This window comes from Triturus cristatus, chromosome 12, assembly GCF_964204655.1.
Source record: "Triturus cristatus chromosome 12, aTriCri1.1, whole genome shotgun sequence".
Classification (NCBI taxonomy): Eukaryota; Metazoa; Chordata; class Amphibia; order Caudata; family Salamandridae; genus Triturus; species Triturus cristatus.
Window position 1 is genome coordinate 745,336,944 of NC_140595.1, and position 23,062 is coordinate 745,360,005.

A 23,062-nucleotide genomic window follows, 5' to 3' on the forward strand; every position below is an offset into this window, starting at 1 on the left:
GTCCTGCCAGTGTGATTAGGGGTGCTGGGAGGGGTGGGAGGCAGAGGGTGCGCCTTGCAGAGGGGTCTGGACTGCTTGATGACCCCCAACTGGCACCCATCATAGATGTGTACCAGGATAGCACCGGAGGATTTGGCCAGGTAGTGGGGATCCTCAAGGACATTCAACAGGAGCAGGCTGCCCACCATGCCCGCATGGAGGCAACGTGGGATGCACTTACTGCGGTGCATCGGGACATACTCCTATGCCTCCGCCAGATCAGCACAAACATGTCCACACCTGACTGTGAGGCCGCAACATCTGTTGCCACACCATCTGCCACAGGGAGGGAGGATGACTCTGGCGGAGAGTCCCCTGCACCGCAGACGCCTGCACCTGAGGATCCCCCCCAAGAAGAAGAGGGGTCATCCGAAGAAGGACAAATGAGACACAGATGTCCCTGCACATCCCCCAGGGCCTCTAAACCTGTTCTGGACAATGTTCTTTGTGCGCAACCCGTTCACCTTGTTGTTTCTGACACAACTCACCTACATGACATGGAGGGTTCATTTTGGTCCAATGTAGCAGATGACTGTGAACTTTACTCTGGACATTTCAGCTACCAACGCTTCCAACTCTACTGTGAACTTTGGATTCAAAACCCAATGTACAGCACCCACCATCCTGTGCACTACCCTCCCACATGTTTGTAAATAAACTCACCAGTACACAATACTTGCCTCTGTTGTGATTCCAACTTGTCATGTGTCATGGAGATGTTGATCTGCTAAACAACGCAGTGCATGCCAAATACTACAACAATGTGACCACCATTATGTGAGTCATGGTGATGTGATGCATGTGAGGGAGACACACCACTTTGGCACCACAACACATACTCACCATCTCCCTGTAACTCATCACACACAATGATATTGACCTGAAATACATTGGTATGCACAGACACAACACCTATCCACAGTCAGTGGTAACAAGTCCACAGGTGAGGTAAGCAAATGTCAGTCAGATGTGGGAAGACAGACAACGCACCTAATAAAGCATAAAACAGGTTCATTACACATCAGCAACATGTTTATTCCACAATAGTTGCAAGGTAATTGTACGTTACAGTGGACACACGGTCACAAAGTGTCAGAGAATTGAAGTCCAGGGGTGTGTGGCACATCACTTGATGGGAATTGACAACTCCCACACTGGTGTTGGATTCTGGGTGTTGGGGGTCGGTGTTGACCAAACAACAGGCAAAGTACCCTGGGAAGGACAGACACAAGACAGAGTCAAAAGCACAGCAGAACAGGAGAGAAATGCAATACACATGCACAAAATATGTCACAAGAAACCTACATGGAAATAAGTTAGCAGTTCTACACTATTGTGGACCACCTGAATGGACACATCACTGCACACATCCAGTCAAGTGGCACACAGACACACTCAAACAGCAACAGAGCAGCACAACACATTTCAGGATAACACCATACATTGCCATGACAACCCTTTAAAACTCACAATCAGGTGAAGAAGTTGTTGATGAGCTGTGTGCGGACGTCACCCTCATCATCATCATCACTGGCATCGTGGTCCAGACCTGGATCCTCCACAGGTGGCGGAGGTAGGTCATCGTCATCCTGGATGAGAGGCAACTTAGTCCGCACTGCCATGTTGTGTAGCATGCAGCATACAAGGATAATTTTGCACACCTTTGCAGGCTCATATGGGTTGGCCCCTCCGGTCTTGTCCAGGCAGTGGAAGCGGCTTTTCAGGAGACCAAATGTCCGCTATATCACCCTCCTGCACCGACCATGTGCCTCATTGTAGCACATCTCGGCTGGTGTCACAGGGTTCCTGAGGGGTGTCAGCAACCACGGCATGTTGGGGTATCCGGAGTCACCTACACACAAACAATTGAACAATTAGCAGAGTTTTGAAGGAGGATGGAATACAGCATTGCCAAACACACATAATGGTAAACAGTCAGTACACACCGACAATCAAGGCATGCTGGTCTGGCATCTGTGACATCAGCGTTGCAATGCGACTACTCCTCATGATGTAGGCATCATGCGCAGAACCGGGGAAACGTGCACACACATGTGTGATACACATGTCTGCCAGACATACCACCAGAGCATTAATGGAGTGGAAATGTTTCCTGTTACGGTATGCCTGCTCATGTGCCTGTGGTGGTATCAGGGCCACATGTGTACCATCAATAGATTCGTTGACGTTCGGCATCTTCCCCAGTGTATAAAAGGCATTCTTTATTTCAGTGAGTTGACCTGGGCTAGGAAACTTGATGTACAGGTCAAGGAAATGCAACATCCCCTCCAAGACATCGTGTAGCACACGACTAAACATAGTTTGCGACATACCACCAGCAGTAGCCACAGTGTACTGGAAGGTACCAGTAGCAAAGAAGTGCAGGGCTGCCATCACCTTCACCTCTGGGGTCAGTGCTGTAGGGTATGTCTGGCCAGGTAGCAGATGTGGCGCCAGGTGTTCCGCCAACTCCTCAATCAGTGGCCTGGTGAAGCGGTACCGACGGATGCAGTCGCGTTCCTGCATGGTTTCAAGGTCTGGGAACGGTCTATGGACAGCTGGTGCCCTGCAGAACAGAGATGCACAAAGGAAGATTGTCAGTTCATCCACCCATGTGGCTATGACCAAGCAAAATATCACATGATACATCATGACAATACACAATGTACTGAGGTGTGTGCTGTTGGGCATGGACACATATCTCACCTACATGCCCATCACCTCACATCTCAAGTCCACATGTCCACATAAGTCCGAAGTAGTGCAATGGCTAATCACTGAGCTGTGTCACCCTACCTATGTACTGCTGTGACGCATAACAGATCTTTGCCATGCAGATACCCAGGGTCCCTGTATTGCCACATGGACACTGGCATGACATGGCATATCATGTACACGCCACAAGGCAACCGTGAGTCCCACAGGTAGTGGCCACTGTTGTCTCTGCAGGCCCTACATGTGCATCTCGTAGACACACACACAACATCAATGTTGATGCACAAACCACATGGATGTGGAGACTGTCTCCCAGTGGGCACATTTGATCAGCCACATCTGAGATACAACATGCACACAGACTGTGGGTGTACATCAGAAATTGTGGCTACAGGTCTTACTGTGACGTACATGCCAACACCCCCAGCACTCAGGGTGTATGTGACATGTCCTAAACATATCCAACATGAAACTGTGTCCACGATTCATGCCCATAACTGTACAGTTTCACATCCAAGTGGTAATGTGCACAACACACAAAGGATTCTGTCCCCATGAACACGTGCACAGCCTGGGAGTGGCTGCACAAAAGTGCCACACAACAAACCAAATGTTGTCCCCCCAAACACACAGGGAATGCAGCCTTACATGCCATGGGACACTGTGTGGCCAATTCTGTAGTGTGGTAGGTGTGTACCTGAGTCCCTGGCAAGTAATTGTGTGTTGAAGCCATCAAATAGTCACACCAATGAGGCCAAAGGCGGGTGACTATGCGTACGCATTGCACGATTCAGGACCGAGCCATGTGTACGCTTAGCCATTGCCTGCAATGAGGTCTGATGTGGGTGACAATGCTTATGCATTGCACAGTTCAAGACCGAGCCATGCATACGTTTAGCCATTGACTGCAATGAGGTCCGACGCAGGTGACTATCATGCATACGCATCGGGCAGGCATGGTCCGAGACCGGCGTACGCCTTGGCCATTGAATCGTATGGAGACGGGTGCATGTGTATTTTCAAACTACGCGTTGTACAGTCAGTTGACCGAGCCGGGCTCACCCATTGGCTCTGGACTGTCATGGAGACGGATGCAGATTCAAAACTTGTACGAGACGTGCGCTGGAAATTCTGTTGGATGCCTACAACAATGTTGCAATAACTAGGGTTTTATGAAGGTGAAGATTTGAAGGATGCGGAAGACGTATATGAGTCATACATTTCCATGGATTGGCCAGATTCATAGAATGCAACTGTGTTGGATCTATCACTTGGGACACATGGCACAGAGTCTGCCTTTGCAGCACAGATATAAGGCTGGCTGCCCCCAGGGAGCTCACTTGCCTGCACTACATGCTACTGGACCACATCCCTGCTACGACTGCTGCTGTCTCTGCATCCTCTGGCTACTGCTATGGCATGTACTCTGGAGAGGGCATCAGCCTTCACTGAGGAGGAGAACCAGGCCCTGCTGGATGGGCTCCTTCCACAGTACAGCAAGCTGTATGGGAAACCAGGGGAGCAGGTGAGTGTGCAGTCCACTGCCTTCCTAATTGGGCATGTTGTCTGACTAGCAGTACTAGCAGGGTGTACACCAGTGTCAAGCATACTCACTGAGTACTTTCATCCCCCAAAGTGTGTAGGTACATGTAATGAACAGGTGTTCTGCAGCTAACGTGCATTTGTGCAAGCTTCAACTTCCCAGGCATTGTTAACATGTCAGACATGCAGGGCATTTGTCCTTTTCCATGGGTGCACTACCTGTGTAACTCATTTTCGTTTGTGATGACGACATGTATATCCAACTGTGTGCAGCACAAATATGGGCCATGTGTGTTAATGGACTTTTAACTTTGTCATCCTCACAGGTTGATGCCCACCAGAAGCAGGAGAAATGGCTGACCATTGCACGGGCAGTTCGATCGGTGGGGTTCTACAAGCACCGGATCCGCAACTGCCAGAAGAGGTGGCAGGACCTTCGGGCTGGACCCGGAGGATCGCAAGGGTCCAACTGAAGCTGTCACCTCCTCACAGGAGGGGCAGACACTGGACCCTGGCCCCCCACATGCAAAGGATCCTGGAGGTGGTCTTCCCGGACCTGGATGGGCAGCTGAAGGCCAGACAGCAGCAAGGAGAGGGTAAGTCCATGCCTAACCTGTGTACTATGTCTGACATGCTAATTACAGTCTTTTGGCCTGGTCACACTTCCACATTACGTAGGCCTTGTAGTCCAATACTCATGTCCCTCAATTGTGTGATGCACCCTCCTCATCTGATCCACAGGTGTGGACCCTACAGTGTGTTGCTTGTGTCACTAGGGCACTGTGTCCCTGCAGTCAGCTATGCTTCAGCTTCCGGACAGCATCTGTTACTGTGACTCTGTTTTGTGTTTCATGGGTGGGTCAATTGTTGACAGAATGCCTGAGATCTGACATGTTATCTCTGTGTGCCCTTGATATGTGTTACAATTGTTGGTCTGACTCGCCACATGTGGCTGGGGTATTTCAAACAAACACATGCAACAGGGGACTCCAATCTGTGTGCCTCAGGAGTATGTATATCAAGTGTGTCACACTTGCTTAGCCACCTGACTACTGTCCAGGGCTAAACACTGTTTCACATAGACCTGGACAGTCATGCCTACTCAAGGGCATTTAGAAACAATGTGTAATCCCACTACTGTGCATTAACTTACAGCTTGTGCTTAGTGACATGTGCCTTCAGGTGTCTGCCTCTGTGTCATTGTGGTATGGCTTCCTTTTCCGTACAACTGTGTTGTCCATGAGTTTGAGGGTCAGCAGGACATCTGAGATGTGACTATGAGAGACAAGACCTGTGTGACATATAGGTGTGTGATCACTTGACAGTGCACAATGGTGTATGCAACTGTGCACTTCAGGCAGCTGTGTTACATGCACAGGAGACTGTGATGTGCTAATGTACAGGGAGTTGTGTTCGCAGAGACTCATATGTCTGTTTTGTATGATGTGGGGTCTACTGGGTCCGGGATATGTTGTTTGCAGGGGATGGGCAAGTGCACTTGTCAGCTGCAGAGTTTGCTTTACCGATGAGCTATGATTGTGACACAGTGCATACTGTTGTTGTCGGGATGCCCTGCCCCTGTGACAGGAGACAGTGTTGACTGACTTTCCAGGCATGCCAGTGCCATGGCATTTAACTTGCTATGAGTGATCCTGCATTGTGTTCAAATGTGCTCCATGCACCCCATTGTAGCATTGACTATCAGGATATGAGAACATCATAGTGTGTGTTGCTGGCATGCATCACAAGCATGTGAAATGAGACTCTGCCCATCCCTTCATCCTGACACCTGTACTGAGTCAGTGGCAAGAGATGTGATGTGTGTATAGTGACATACTCCTACATGTTCACTTGCATGTCCAACAAATGTGTAGGTGGTGCATGATGGCACATTGGGGTATTAGCATCCAACATGCAACAGACATATGGGTGCATGTCCAGGAAGCATATGAGTGCCATGGTTGATGGTGAGACTGACAATTTGCTTATTCTAAACAGTGTGAGCACTTTGAGCAGTGTTCAGCTGATGATGCCAGGGCTTGCCCTGTGATGTGATGTACTCACTGTGGTGTGTGCACTCAGTGCAGGTAACTGATGTTGTTCTCTTTTTTCCGAATTCTATTCCAGATACATCCACGGCCACAGGAGAGGACAGCTCCACGGACCAGGAGGAGCCACAGAGCCTGACACGGACAGAAGGCAAGGAGTCAGAGGGACCCAGTGGCACAGAGGGCGAGTGGAGCCACACCGAGGAGTCCTCAGCACTATCCACCCCATCTGAGGGCCAGCTCAGAGGATGACTCCCTTGTGGAGGCGGGTGTCAACAGCCACCTAACCCCAGCTAGGCTGTCCCCGCCACTGCCCCCACCACCACCATCACCACCCTCCCATCGGCTCCCATCCCAGAGGTCCGTGGACGCTCCCGTGTTCGGGAGCATGTCTCCTTTGTGTCATGCACCGCACCCCCTGCCCCTGTGTCCCCTGCTGCACTGAGTGAGGAGTCTGTGGACTTGCTTCGACAGATCCATGTAGGGCAGACATCAATGCTGAGCGTCCTCCATGTACACACCAGTCTGTTGACACAACTGGTGTCGTTCGTGGAGGGCATTTCATCGGGCATGTCTGCCCTACAGAGGACCAATCAGTCTGTGGCCTCCTCCCTGATGGCTAGCAAACAACAGGGTTATACCCAATTGACCCTTTCTGTACCTGGGTATGGAACAATTATTAAGCAAACAAACGTGGTAGGAAGGAATAGATAGGCAAATTACTTTTGCATAGAGTACTCTTAGTTACTCTATTTCTAGTTTATTAATCTAGAATGATTTTTTTTCACATTATTTAAACAATTCTGCATCTACAATGACATCAGATCAAGAAGAGAGTGACAACTCAACATACATACAAATGTACACATAAATTATACATAAACAAATTATTGACATACAATAAACCACAGACACTTTCTACAAACAAGTTAACCCCTAGAAAAGAACAAAAGATTTCTACTCGTGTCCTCCAAATGATTTTAGGACGGACCACTATGAGGTAGTCCTGGAAATGCGCTGCGACTAAATCAGTTATTGTCGAGCCTTCCCAGCGCACTTGGCAAAGAGTTTCCAAATAGTATTTAGTTTCTGGGACTCCTCCTCAAACAAGGTCTACGCAACTGCGTTTCGGCCATACACTTTCCTCGGCCTCCTCAGGACAGGGTTAAAACAAGGACTCAACCCACAATGGGGCAGTGGAAGACCGGAGGCTCGTAGGTAGGGGTCATCCGGATCCCCAGAGACCCGTAAGGTAACGGGCCTTCCTCGCCCACGGTATCCCTCCTCGACAAGCAATGGGTCGAAGCCCGTTGAGTCCTTGTTTTAACCCTGTCCTGAGGAGGCCGAGGAAAGTGTATGGCCGAAACGCAGTTGTGTAGACCTTGTTTGAGGAGGAGTCCCAGAAACTAAATACTATTTGGAAACTCTCTGCCAAGTGCGCTGGGAAGGCTCGACAATAACTGATTTAGTCGCAGCGCATTTCCAGGACTACCTCATAGTGGTCCGTCCTAAAATCATTTGGAGGACACGAGTAGAAATCTTTTGTTCTTTTCTAGGGGTTAACTTGTTTGTAGAAAGTGTCTGTGGTTTATTGTATGTCAATAATTTGTTTATGTATAATTTATGTGTACATTTGTATGTATGTTGAGTTGTCACTCTCTTCTTGATCTGATGTCATTGTAGATGCAGAAATGTTTAAATAATTTGAAAAAATCATTCTAGATTAATAAACTAGAAATAGAGTAACTAAGAGTACTCTATGCAAAAGTAATTCGCCTATCTATTCCTTCCTACCACGTTTGTTTGCTTAATAACTCCTCCCTGACGGCAGCAGTGTCCCTCCTCCAACAGGCCTGCACCCCTCCTACCCCTGCACCACCCACGATTCCTAGCACCCTACCTGTCGCAAGCACACACACACCTGTACATTCTCACAAATCCACAGACACGGGCAGCACACAAACACCCAAACCAAGGGCTAGACGTGCACACAAGCAAGCGCAGGGGACTGATACCGCACTCACAGTGGATGGTTTGCAGACACACACACAGTCATCCACAACCACTCCGCAGTCCTCCGATACCTCTCCCACCCAGCCCCCTTCCCTTGCCTCACCTGCAACCCCATCTCCACAGAAGCTCTTCCTCTGTGACCTTGGCCTCTTCCCCACCGACCCAGCAGATCCATCTTACAAGGGGAAGAGGAAGTCCCCACACACAGAGGGGAGTGCCCCTCACACCCGGACACCCTCCCCCAGGCACAGTCAGACTGAGGCCCCCACCCGCTAGTCCCCCGGAGCCAGAAGAGCAAGACCCCAACCCCGCCCTGCAGCTCCACAACGAAGTCTCCGTCCTCCATCCCCCAGGCCACCCCTCCAGAGATTCCCCTGCCACACCCTGCCCCAGGTTGCTCCACCCACAGATACACCATCCCCAAAATGCTGAGGCCCTCCACCCCTACCACTTGCTCTTCCACCCCCGGTCAGACAGTTTGTGCCACTGATGTGGGGACCGTGTCCCCCCCTCTGTCCTGCCGACCTCACCTGAACCCCATTCCGAACCCATTGAGTTAGGCACTGCAGTGGAGTCCACGACCACCCCATTTGACTTGGGCACTGCAGTGGGGACCCAGTCCACTCCATCTGACCTGCCCACTGCAGTTGTGCCGGCACACACTCCATCTCACTTGTGCCCCACAGTTGTGACTGCACCCACTACTTCAGTCAGTTGCCAGTGACTCTCCTGCATCCACCACCACTTCACTGCCTCCTTCTGCTGTGCCCTGATCCTGTCCCTGCGGTGCCTGGCCTGCCCCCATTTATGCCCCTCCGAGGGGATGTCCCCTGTCCTTACCAGTGCAGGCAAGCAACGTGAGACAGTTGTCACTCAAGTTAACTTTTTGTCATTTGTATATGGACTGGCCATTGGCCTTTGTTTTGAAAGGACTTTGCATTTTAAAATTGCTGAATATAGCTTATTTCTTTCTCCTTGTGAATTTGATTTAGCTGTACATTATGTTGATGATGTTTAGCATGACCTTGCAGTTGTAATGCTGGATTTCAAATGTTGAATACTGAGGTGTTGTTGTGAGGTACTCCATGTGGTCCATGAGATATGTATCCTATTCTGGTCGTTATCCATATCATCCTTTGCAGCTAAATGGGTGTGTCATGATTCACAATGTGTGGACTTCTCTGTAAACATTTCATTTGCATGGTCACATCTGTGGCATGCACACATGCACATATGATATGCTTCCCATTGTCCAATTTGTCTACTTCCCGGACTCTGGGCGCATCTCCACTGGACATGTAAGTGTGGGCATCATTGGTGTAGGTGCAACTGGGTCCTCTGTGCAACTTGCTGAACATATGTATTGAGTATGTGCAGATGACTTAAGGGAGACTCCCGTACCCAGGCTGTTGTGACCAGAGCCTTCATGGTGTGGTAACTGATGGCTGACTGACCAAGTGTTCTGCTGACATGACTGAGACCTGCTGTGACTCTGTTTGGCACAGCTGAGCTTCCACAGGAGTTGAGTCCCCTCAAGTAAGTGTGTTGTTCCGTGACATTGCCTGTGCCCATGTTGTGTGTTGTGTGGGCATGTGTGTGTGTGTCCACATCCCTTTACATACACATGCAGTGTTTCCTTGATATGTTATTGTTGTTGATGCTTGCTGAGTGTTCATCCCACAACTTTGCCATGGGCTACCAGATGTGTGGGTGCATGACAGACTACTGTTAATTGGTGTTTCATCATTGGGATTTGTCTGTTCTGAGTGGTGATGATGTGGTCAGACGCAGATGGGACACAGTCAGGGGTCCCCAAGGCACTTGTTTGTTCGCAATATCATGTAGTTGTCCCTAGGTGGTACCTTTCAGTGACTGAGACATGTGTATGTGTGTGTGAGTGATCCCACTTGTCCGGTTCAGGGCTGCAATGTTTGCAGGTGTCAGCATGTGTGCCTTGTGGTTCTCCTTGGCTTCTGCATTGTCCTGGGACTGTGGCAGGTATGTGGAAGGTTACGTGAGCTTTGACGTCATGGCCATGTACTGCATACTGTGCAGTATGTCTGTCATTCACCAGGGTTGTGAACTGTCCTTGTGTGATGAGTCTGTGCACCTTAGTTCCTCCCAACTTTACTGTGTTTGTCATGGGTGCATGTGCAATGTCACCTGTTCATGTGGGCTTCACAGATGCACATTGGTGCAGTTCAGGATGTGTGGTGTTGAAGGTGGACTGATGTAAATGTTTGCATGGATGGGTCCCTAGCTCCTGTTTGTCCATGGATGACGGGCCATGCCGAGTGATTTGTGTTTGTGTAGGTGTGATGTACGTTTGTGGCACAGGACACATGTCTGGGTTTCACAGTTTGTACGACATCTACCCTTGTCAGTACAGTGGACGTGTCATGCATGTTTGTGTCACCCCAATGTCTGGTCCCTGGGGGTAGTGCTGTTGTGTGTCAGTCTCTTGCTGTGTTAGTTGTTGTTCATTCCAGCTTGTGTCACATGTGTCTGTTGTGCTCCCTCTCATCTCACAATGCCTGATTGCCCACTAAGGGGGGCCCATTGATGGTTTACTTTTCTATGGCACTGTGTCCACATCTGTCTCACTGTGGTTCAGCCCCCCTCATGTGTTTTGTAGTTACCTGGGGATACTGAGACACACACACACACATGTTGAGTCAGATGTGCAGTGTGAGGTTGCCTGTTTGTGTTTGTGCATCTGCACCAGTGCATTGGTATTGCTGTTGTGGGCCATTGTCTGGGTGTTGTTTTTGTGATTTACCCTGCTGTCCCAGTGAGTCATATCACATCATTCTGCACATTCATCCTGGTTGTTAGGTCCCATTGCTGGCATGGAATGGGAGTTTGTGTCCTGACACCTACAGTCTACACAGGTTGTTTTGATTTGTGTGTCTATTTTCGAGAGGTGTGTATGCTTTGTGATGGTCACTTCTGCTTTTATGTCATTGTACACTGAATGCATTCTGAGCCCCCATGGGTGGTGCTTGTCTGCACATGGCCGAGAGTATGTTAGGTTTTCACAGCACTGTTAGCCTCACCACATCTCTGTGGGTATGGGACACAACCACTACTTTGCCCCAAAAGTGTTTCATGTATTGGGAACAGAAATCATACATGCTGTTTGGCATTTGCAGCTTTGACTATGATGACACTTACCGTTTGGTAACTGTGATGAGGGGGGTTTTCCACCCCATCACCACAATGCTCAGCATTTGCAGCAGTTTGGAACAACACACTTAACTTTAGTTCTACACAGTGAGGGGGTGTTATTTTTACATTGACACAGTGCTAGTGATGCTTGTCTTGTGTAGGCCACACTCAGTTTTTGGTCACACATGTGATGGTAGTTACATTATATGTTCGAAGTCATAATCACTGCTGTGGACATTTTTCACAGTCTACACACTGTTGTCATGATGTTAGGGGGGGTGTATTTTGCTGACATACCTAATGGTGTATGAAGGATGTGTGGTGCATCACCCATCCTATGAGTGGGGGTGGCAGTAGTGATGGGCAACATACGCCCTATGGGTGGGGGTGGCAGAAGTGCTGGGCAACAGGTCCCCTATGGGTGGGGGTGGCAGTAGTGATGGGCAACATAAGCCCTATGGGTGGGGGTGGCAGTAGTGATGGGCAACATAAGCCCTATGGGTGGAGGTGGCAGGAGTGATGGGCAACAGGTCCCCTATGGGTGGGGGTGGCAGTAGTGATGGGCAACCTAAGCCCTATGGGTGGGGGTGGCAGTAGTGATGGGCAACATAAGCCCTATGGGTGGGTGTGGCAGGAGTGCTGGGGAATTGGTCCCCTATGGGTGGGGGTGGCAGTAGTGATGGGCAACATACGCCCTTTGGGTGGGGATGGCAGTAGTGATGGGCAACATAAGCCCTATGGGTGGGGGTGGCAGGAGTGCTGGGCAACATGTCCCCTATGGGTGGGGTTGGCAGTAGTGATGGGCAACATAAGTCCTATGGGTGGGGTGGCAGTAGTGATGGGCAACATAAGCTCTATAGGTGGGGGTGGCAGGGGTGATGGGCTACAGTTCCCCTATGGGTGGGGTGGCAGTAGTGATGGGCAACATAAGCCCTATGGGTGGGGGTGGCAGGAGTGCTGGGCAACAGGTCCCCTATGGGTGGGGGTGGCAGTAGTGATGGGCAACATAAGCCCTATGAGTGGGGGTGGCAGTAGTGATGGGCAACATGAGCCCTATGGGTGGGGGTGGCAGGAGTGCTGGGCAACAGGTCCCCTATGGGTGGGGGTGGCAGTAGTGATGGGCAACATAAACCCTATGGGTGGGGGTGGCAGGAATGCTGGGCAACAGGTCCCCTATGGGTGGGGGTGGCAGTAGTGATGGGCGACATAAGCCCTATGGATGGGGGTGGCAGTAGTGATGGGCAACATAAGCCCTATGGGTGGGGGTGGCAGTAGTGATGGGCAACAGGTCCCCTATAGGTGGGTGTGGCAGGAGTGATGGGCAACAGGACCCCTATGGGTGGGGGTGGCAGTAGTGATGGGCAACATAAGCCCTATGGGAGGGGGTGGCAGGAGTGCTGGGGAACCGGTCCCACATGGGTGGGGGTGGCAGTAGTGATGGGCAACATAAGCCCTATGGGTGGGGGTGGCAGTAGTGATGGGCAACATAAGCCCTATTGGTGGGGGTGGCAGGAGTGATGGGCAACAGGTCCCCTATGGGTGGGGGTGGCAGTAGTGATGGGCAACATAAGCCCTATGGGTGGGGGTGGCAGGAGTGCTGGGCAAAAGGTCCCCTATGGGTGAGGGTGGCAGTAGTGATGGACAACATAAGCCCTATGGGTGGGGGTGGCAGGAGTGATGGGCAACAGGTCCCCTATAGGTGGGGGTGGCAGTAGTGATGGGCAACATAAGCCCTATGGGTGGGGGTGGCAGGAGTGCTGGGTAACAGGTCCCTTATGGGTGGGGGTGGCAGTAGTGATGGGCAACATAAGCCCTATGAGTGGGGGTGGCAGTAGTGATGGGCAACATGAGCCCTATGGGTGGGGGTGGCAGTAGTGATGGGCAACAGGTCCCCTATGGGTTGGGGTGGCAGTAGTGATGGGCAACAGGTCCCCTATGGGTGGGGGTGGCAGTAGTGATGGGCAACACAAGCCCTATGGGTGGGGGTGGCAGGAGTGCTGGGCAACATAGGGCCTATGCGTGGGGGTGGTAGTGGTGCTGGCCATGCAACCCCTATGGTGGCCTGTTGCTAGTGGCCTGGATATGGATCCCCTGTGTGTGTGTGTGACATTTGGTGGGTACGTGTCGTTTGTTTGTGTGGTGGGTGTCTGACTTACCGTCTGCGCCGTCCGCATCGGTTCCTGATCCGGTCATAGATGTACAGTATTGGTATGACCTGTGCGATGGGATTCATGATGTGTTCGTCTCGTACACTCTGCTAGTTGCTCCGTCTCGTACCCCTTGCAAGCTGGTCCGTCTTGTAGCCGTGCGTTGAGTTCTGGTGCAAATCGTACCTGATATGCTTCTTTTCCGGATGCTGTGACATGCCATATGTGGTGACCCGTCCGGCGCGTATGATGTGCGCATCATACTTGTCCGGATGGAAACTGCTATGGATACTGCTTCTGGGCGACTCGGTTCGGCGTTCGGAGTTACGGCTCGGACAGAGAATGAAGCTTGAAACACAGCCTACGTGTCGGTCAGATTTTTGTCAGTTATGTGTATCGTACTTCATAGCCAGGACGGACCAGCTCAGAGTACAAGTCGGTCGCAAGGTAAGGCTACGAACAGCTCTCGGAGAGCTGTCCGACCCGGATCGGAATCAACCCCTAAGAAATCACCTTTTCCAGAAATAAGAAAACCAAGAAAAACATTATGCCTCTTTATTATCACACATTCTCATTTTTTTCTGTGGGTTGCATATTTTAGAAACAGAAGACTAAGGAGGAAGGCCTGATCTATGGTCAGACGGCCCAAACAAAATCCTCCCTCTCAAGGTGAGAGCACCTATTTATCGTCTATTCAGTCCACTATGTTCCATGTAATCATTTTTGTGAAGAACTTTGATTCAGCTTCTATTAAATCAATGAATCCGGGTAGATGTATGACGGAACAACAAATGCCTATACCACGCATGTCTTTACAATGTGGTTTCTACAACGACCCTACCAGTACAATGCACATCTTCACCACGCATGTCACCACCACACATATACATAGGGATGCAATATATGTACTTTACTATGCATCTTTGAAATATATGTAACTATGTACTTTCACATTAAAAATGTAAAAAAAAAAAATCTTTATTTCTAAAAAGTAAATAAAAGGAAGCAGTGCAGTAATATTTCTCAATTCATATTTTACGATTAAACATTAGTAATAAAACACGTTGCAATACACTTAATACTTGAAAAAACACATTTTCAACTATCCCATTTCTACAGTAGTCCTTCCTTTATTTTAACCTATGTGTTCAGCTTGTTCCAAATTAAAATGGCTGTCGTTCTTTGTGAGGAAGGTAACATAACGTAATTTTTCACTGAATTAAATAAATATTCATTCTGTCAGATTCTGACAATGTTCAAAAATACATAACAAAACATATACTTTTTTAAATTATTTAATACCACTCAAAAACAAATTCAGCCTTCCAACATTTTGTGCTCAGTGGTACACTGGCTCCACTTGTGGCCACATGCTTGAGAAGAGGAGAATACCAGCAACAGTTTGCTGTTCATAGACTGCCATTTATCCATACAAGTGAGTACACCAAACACCATCAGTATTAACCAACTAAATCCCATATATATATTAATGTAATTTTTTCAAATTTCACAGATTCATTCCAGATTATCTTTACACTTTATTTCAGACACATTTACTGGCGTCCTAATAATGTAAGTCAGTTTAGAAAAAATCTTTAGAGTATTTTAAATCAGAAATTAGCCACACTTTTTAAAACAATATATGTATATATATTTTAATAACTTTGTTGGACATGGTTTTTAGTATATGACTTTTCTCAGGGCAGGTGTTGGACAGGGACAGGGGGCAAAATTACTATTCTAACTCTGCCTGGTGCTTACCTCGGGGCAGGTGCTGAACAGTGACTGGGGAGTAAATTAACTCTTAAAAATAGAAATAATATTTATCTATCTTTCTTTTACAGAAATAGATAAAGCTACCAACACATCCACAGAACATAGTAATTTTGTTGTAAGAATAGTGAAATGATATAGTAAAAACAGTTAAATCACCACAATTACAAAAGGAAGAAAAAATCTCAAATGTTATCTTTTTATCTTTAAACAGATAACAACGCAAAATAAATTTGCATCAACTGTAAAAATTACTTCAAAGGAAAAAAGTCCCACTGAGACTTCCTTTCATCAAAAAGAAACAACAGACCAATCTCTCGATAAAACATTTTTCACAATCCATTTTTCTGACATAAATGCCAACATTGTTTTCTTAGTATAAAAAGATAACAAACAATAAATATTCACATTTCAATTTACTTTTTTTTTTCTCCTCAGAGTGCCATAAACATAAAAAATAAATTTAAAATTTTTCTTAGCAAGTTCAAGAGAGGCAATAGGCTGCTGAAGTATGGTTGCTGCCTTTATTGTAAGGAGAAGTTAACTGAGCCCAACAGTCAATGGAGGAGTGTAGAGCATTTATCATCCCATTACACAGGCAGAGAGGTTACTCTGGGTGACACTGTGGAAAGGACCGCAGAGCTTAACCACTCTGCCTCTGCAATGGAGATTAAAGTATGTGAGAATGTACAACAAATCTTAGGGCTCGATTACAATGCCGGACGGAGGGCTATCCGTGCTGGTGGCGGTGGCAGAAAATGTTAATTTCACCGCTCCGGGCGCCGTCATTGTGACCACCAAATTACAATGGTTCCACAGAGGCCATTCACCGTCCGGCGCGGTCTTTCAGGCTCCACACGTTTTTTGAGTACGCAAGGCTGGCAGATGGAGCCAATAGAGCAGGTCTGGCGTGCGGAAACACATTCCTTCCGCCAACCAGATTACGATGTTGCAGACAGCCCTTCCCACCGCTGCGTAAAAACCACCGCGGTGCAGATGGCGGAAAATCAACAACGGAGAGGAAGAGCCAATTCAGAAACCATCTAAACCCCAGGAGTCGCTATGGTGCCTGCGAGACAGGCCTCTCGCTGCACTACCTGCTGCACCTATGTCAGACAAGACGCTGCCGTGCTCAACAGCAGAGGTACATACCAAACATCTCCATGCATGCAACCCCTGAACAACTACAACTCCCAGCAAGCGTTGCTGCACCACGACGAATGTGGCAACCTGCCAAATGCAAAGTGCGAGGCCCACCCAATGAGTGACACTCAGTGCCCATGAAGGCAATTGGGGCCAATGCTGAGCTCCCCAGTTGACGAGTGCGTACACCACAACTTCAACATCTGTACACCACTGAAGGCTCCCATTTGCTTATGGCTCATTCGCGTAGCGTGTGTCACCCCGTGGCGGCATGGAAGCTGCGACCGCAATCCTGCAACGTTCAATTGGGGCTAATGCGTGTCATCGCTGTGGATGCCAGCTACCGTGCATGCAAACACATCCTGCATTTGCAATGTCGCCATGCAAATTGCATCACACATCACAACTCCGTTGCCTCTGCACTGAAAGTGGGAAACACAAGTGCTGTGCCATCAAAACCACATGGCAGCTCATCCCTGATGTAGCACTGTACTATATGCCATACACATCAAGTCCTTTGGATGTTGTAGTGTCAGAATGGCGACTGAGCGGATAAAAACAACATCTGAATGCAGATCACTTGTGCATTTCACGTGCCCATGAGTACCCTCAATGTTGGGTTTGTGTGAGTCTCCGGGTAAGCTATTCACCACATCTCATCTATGACTCAGCCCATGCATGTGTACCCTGACAAACAATGTAGGAGACCACACCATCCTTCGACCTGTCCCCGACCTGGCGAAGATGGAGGACATTGAAATCAAACCAAATTCAGTTTGGATCCCCACACACTACAGAACCCATGTGCCCATTTGGAGCCCCATGTGAAGGCCCAAAAGAATACATCCGGCTGCATTGTACGCAACAGTGAAGGTTATGGCTGCCCTGCATTTCTCAGCTATTGGCTCTTTGCAGTACACTGTGGCCAGCGCTGGTGGGATGTCACAGCCCATGTTCAGCATGGTGTTGCGTGAGGCCTGCCAGCATTGATGCTTCACAAGGACAGACATGTCCACTTCCCGAGGAGGGATGAATTGGCAGATGTGAATGGGGAGTATATGACCTTGGAGCAAGCCCGGTCCTAGCGAGTGGGCCTGGTGGGCCAGGCCCACCCAAACATGATCTGTGGCCCTGGCAGTGATGGCATGAAGGCCATTAGTAAATGGCCACATTCATGTGAAACTTTCCTCCGAACGTTGATTATCTTCCTGTCCTTGGAATTGCGTATATGGGCCAGAGCCCTCTCCCACAAGCACTCCCAATCACACATCTCCTTTCAGGAAGATGGGCTGTGTACCCACCTACTCGTGCAGGCAAAATTTGGCCATGGTGAAGGGGACAAATCTTCTCTTCTGCACCGGGTAACGTCAACAGTTCTGCGTGTGTATGCCTCCTTTTCAATTCCACAGGGAGAAGAAAAGTTGTTTCTTCTGGATTCACCTTATCTGCAGCTGCTAATCAGATCGGGCAGTGAGTAGGAACCCAGCAGGTGAGAAAATGTCTGGCTATTTTATATTCCAAAAATCATCAGGGAAGGCCCAGCAAGACACATACTTCCTGGACACTTCATTTAAACCATTTGTATCTTAGTCGAGGCTCAGCCACGGATGTAAGTCAACAAGAAAATGTCCATATAACTAGTGATTAATGATCCTGCCAATCTTTTGTCTGTTGTTAGTTCTGAAATGCCAAAATACTGCATTTGATTTGGATATCACAGTGGGTAACTGCCTATGTCACAGAGATACCTGTGTAAGTAGCAGCACAGAAGTCACACACCTATCATAGGACAGTGACCTAGGAACTGTCATCAAAGAGCTGCATAATAACCTAAATTAATAGTCAAAACTTAGCTTTATTTCTGTGTTGTAACATAGTCATAACTTCCCCAGTCGTTCATCATTCGAAGAATTTGTTTGTGCAGATATACACCTTCATCAACAATGTCAACCCCTAACCACTGGGCTGTGCATTCAATTCTGAGTTAGTGCTTCTCCAGACCACATGCTCTCAAAATATACTGCCCACCAGTATGGATGACATGTGATTCCCACGCCTTTTAATCCTCATTGGCTTTGGTGACATTCCCTGTAGACTGATTTACCTACATACTTGCAAGATTGATTGTCTCTGTACACTGTGTGCGTGATGTAAAGTACTGTCACACCCAACACTGATATAACTAGCGTAATGCAACAAATGAAATGCACATGAGAGAGGGGCAATGGAGAGATGAGGGGCGCTGGAGGAGGGTGTCAGTGAGGGAATCCGAGGAGGAGGCAATGAGTGAGAGCCTGAGAAGTGTCACTTGCCTGATACTCCCACCTCAGCAAACCTCACACTCCCATAGGAGGAGAGCATATGGAAAAACACTTACTGACAGTGATGACATCTAGAAAGCGATTTAGGAAGAATAGAATGTGTTTCACTGGCCCTTGGGATACTGAGGAGAGACAAAGGAGGGCTCTGAAGCAGGCCTGGCGAGAGACATAAGTGACAAATCTGGACCGCAGTGGCACACCCGCATGCATCGCTGGCCCGCACAAAAGAAAATACCTGGAGCCGGGCCTGCCTGGGAGGCATCCAATATGTTGATGTGAGCCATTGATGGTACCCACATTGGCCAAGTTCTACCACAGTCAAGTGAACCCATCTACAGAAACCGCAAGCACTACCACTCCCTCAATGTGCAAGTGGTATGACAGGCGTAGCAGATCAACCCACACGTGTGTGCAAAGTATCCAGGCTCCGCACATGACTGCTACATCTTGCGGAACAGGACCATCCTCTCGCTCCCAAACCACACATGCCCAGTGACGATGACAGTGGTGAGGAAGAAGGCCTTAACTAGCGTCAATAGCTCATCGTCAACTACTTCCGTTGAGTGTGATTTATCAATGAGCGACCATGACTGTGTATGTGTGCCTTGCTGTTGTGTCACGGATGTTGACAATTGTGCCTGAGAATTTGCAAACATACTGGACTATGTGCAGGATCAGCGAACTTGGGCATGCAGGAACTGTGCACCCCAAAGCACCAGAACTCACAGGACACCATTGCTAGACTGCCTCACTAGCTCTCCCACTAACTCAGAGGCATTCAAGCGCCTGTACACAAGTAGATAAGTTGAAGACAAGAAACGGTTTGAAATGTGCACTTTTTACTACAGTGTCAAAGCATGCAACATAGGTGTCACAACAGGTTGAGAATACATGAGTACCTAACCAGTAACGACAGTGACATATCTATTTAACAAGAGGCAAGATGTCGCATCAATAATCCCTCTGGACGTAGACCCACGAGCATATCCTTCCACCTCTTGCAGGAAGCAGTTGTATGGAATGTCCCTGGTCTATGGGCTTTGTCAGCAGACCCCATTCCTCAGCCCATATATGGTGAAATTCACATAAGTTTTGCTGTGTCGCTCCCATCACTGGGTGGATCACTCTCCAAGTGTGGGGCATCTAGCCCGCATTCCCATGTCATCTAAAGGGGATAAGTGTCCTCTCGCATATGTGAGACTTTGTTGGGTTGGGGTGCTAGGGCCAGACCAGAATGACAGGGGACAATGTCCTCTGACCATGGACAGAATGTTCAGACAGAACTCCAGGACGGCGCAGAAAACAAGCTTTGCGGACACCTCGCATGTGACAGACATATACTAAGGTACCTGCGGGGCATAAGTCAGAAAAAATTGAAGATGGGGGACTGACCAAGTAAGACAAAAGGCAAATCACACAACTCCACAATGTAGCGACATGATAGGAGTAAAATAGTGCGAATCAAATGATTTGTGCAAATACTGGGACAGACTAACCCATCCGACAGTCTTACAGTGTCTGCTTTGACATACAGGGACAGAATAAAGGCAAACACATGCCTCCCCTAAGTACCTGTGAAGAGAAGGCAAGCTGTGTGCCTATGTTCCACTCTGTGGCATCTACATTCAAATGTATGGTTTAAGGCAGCCCCCAGTCAGCATGTACAAACAAAAGGAGGGTGGATGGCCCCTTGACTTCGGCCAGGCTGGAGGTGAGAAATCGCTCACTTGTTGCCTGCGCGCTGCTGCTGGGAATGGAAAGCAGTCAATGTGTAGGTGATGCTGAACATGTCCCGGTATCTGGAAAGTACACCGGTACAAGTTGAGCATATTCCTGTGGGGACCAACTTCCTGGCAGGGGGGATGGCGTCCACCCCGTGCAAAAAGGGGTGGGACACCGGGTACCTGCGAGTGCACCCAACTCGAGCCCTGGGTACATGCAATACAACAACACCATGTAATATTGGTGCACCACAGCTGCATTGTGGAAGACAGACTCACACCAGATGTCAATGTTAACGACGCTCAGATGACAGCCTCCCCCTGCTCAGGTCTGGGGTACCAAGCAGAACAGACTGCAGAGCTCAGCATAGACCAAGCCAAGGCAGACCGTGCGGAAGTCAGAGAGCTGGATGACAATTCGTGTCAGTAGGCGTGAAGGAAGGGAAACGATGATTGAATTAGTCACCAACATTTTCTGTTGCTGTTCAGTAATTACAAATTCAAGAAGGCACAGGCAGCTTCGAAGGCAATAAGTTAAAAAGGACGATCCAATTCATCTTCAGCGAAGAGGACCACCATCCAATGCAGCAGTATGAAGGAACAGATGTGCTCCTCGCCCCACGTGGTTGCAAGTAGAATCCCATCGCAACCTGGGAGAGGATCAATGTAGGCATTGCACAGGAGCCATTGCGCAAATGCACAGGTGCAGCTGTCAGCCTGTGTGACACATTGTAAGGCATCCAATAAACGTGTCTAACCAAAGCAGTCTTGCACGTGAACCAACAAAGGGGTCACCCACAGCTCATGATCCAGGTCAGCAAGGTATGTGTTTGAAAGGCAGACATCCATGGCCCACTCAAACAGACATCTTCTGCATGAAAAGACTGGTTTCACGCAGGTGAAATACACATAGCGGAACGTTAGACCATAACTGATGCCCAGCACAGTCAGTAGGACACATCCAAAGAGAAGCTGCATGCGGTCACGGTACACTTGCAACTGACTGGGCTCGGCCAGGACCAAAGGATGGTCAGACATGGCGTGAGGGCACTCTGAGGAACAGTGCTCAGCTGTGCTGCCAAAGTAATGATCTGAACCTGCTAAATGCAGTGTGCAAATTGGAGGAATGACACCCAGTGGATCTCCCGGAAAGGCATGGTTGGAAGGGACAAAGCCAGAACCCACAAGTTCAATAAGAAGTGTGCAACAGCCTTCAGTATCAGACGCTATCAATACTTTGTGTGTCAGTTCACCGTGAGAAAAGTGGGAGAGCCGTGTTCAGCACTGACTGAATTGCGCAGCCCGGTCAAGACACCTGATAGTTGAAGGTCTGCAGGCTGGTGTGGGGGCGACTACTTTTCTAATCAGAGGCCCATTGTGCATGAACACTTATTGAAGTATGCTTTCGCTGTGGGAATGTGGGGGGTTTTCAATGTTAGGAGCAAGCCACATCTGCTGCTTCTTTATCATATGCAACTGACAGACATTGACAAAGCCAGTAGTCCGGAATATAGTAGTAGGTATCATGTGACTTGTTGTTTCATGTATCTGTGTGCAATGGCAGTGACAGAAAAATGTTGGTCTGGTAGATCAATATGCTGGGCACAGATTTATGACTGAGAGTTTGTAGGTAACGCCCTTAATTACATTGGCCACACCCCTTTGGAAGACCACCCAGTTGTTTCATCCCACTTATAGCCATGGGTACCTACATTGCTTGATGGCGATGTGACGTGGCTGAAGGGCCTTTTTCATATGTACAGATATTGTATTTCTGAGGACGTGTCCTCTGGTGCAAACTTCTTGGTCTTCCAATTCGGTTTCTGCTTGGACTTTTTGGTTATTTTCTATGTGTATCTGACTACTATGCCGCGACTTCATGGTTTTTGTTGTGCTTTTTGTGCTTGCCTCCTGTGGTTTGTGAGGACTGACAGAGTTTTCATGTATGTGTTGTGTTGCGCTGAGTCTTTCTGCTTAGAGTCAATGGAACTTGCACATTGGCTTTTTGTGGTCACGTTCTTGTGTTCTGCTCTGCTGTTAAATGTGAATTCATCATTCACATTGTGACTCATGTGGCCTCTTGATGGTATTAGCTGTATGTGCAAGGCCTGAACCGATGGTGGGTTCCAGAGTTGGCTGACAAGTGCGGGATGTGGGGGTCATTTGGCTCCATGCTGTTTGTGAGGGGTGACAGAGGGCCTTTTGGGACTTGTGGTCTTGCTGTCAGGTCTCAACAGCCCCTCCCTAGTGAGAGAGCTAGCTACCTGCTAGGAGGCACTCTCGATGGTGTTGGCTGCCACATGGCTGGGGGTGGGAGGGTGAGCCATGCTGTTTGGGAGGTGCATGAGCTGACCACCTACCTGCGGGGATCCTCTGGGGCGAAGCTTGGGTTGGCCCTTGAGGTCGAGGCACCACCTCCTGATGTCAGGCAC

General features: G+C 48.8%; 1 protein-coding gene across 1 annotated transcript in view; it reads right to left on the bottom strand.

The window, feature by feature from the left end:
* The window catches only part of LOC146782660 (extracellular calcium-sensing receptor-like), a 115,046-nt gene extending 93,378 nt beyond the window's left edge, over window positions 1–21,668 (bottom strand). Inside the window, exon 1 of the mRNA XM_085637162.1 lies at window positions 21,525–21,668. Coding sequence (XP_085493288.1) covers window positions 21,525–21,668 — 144 coding nt within the window. The remainder of the gene's footprint in view (window positions 1–21,524) is intronic.
* Window positions 21,669–23,062: the final 1,394 nt, after the last annotated feature.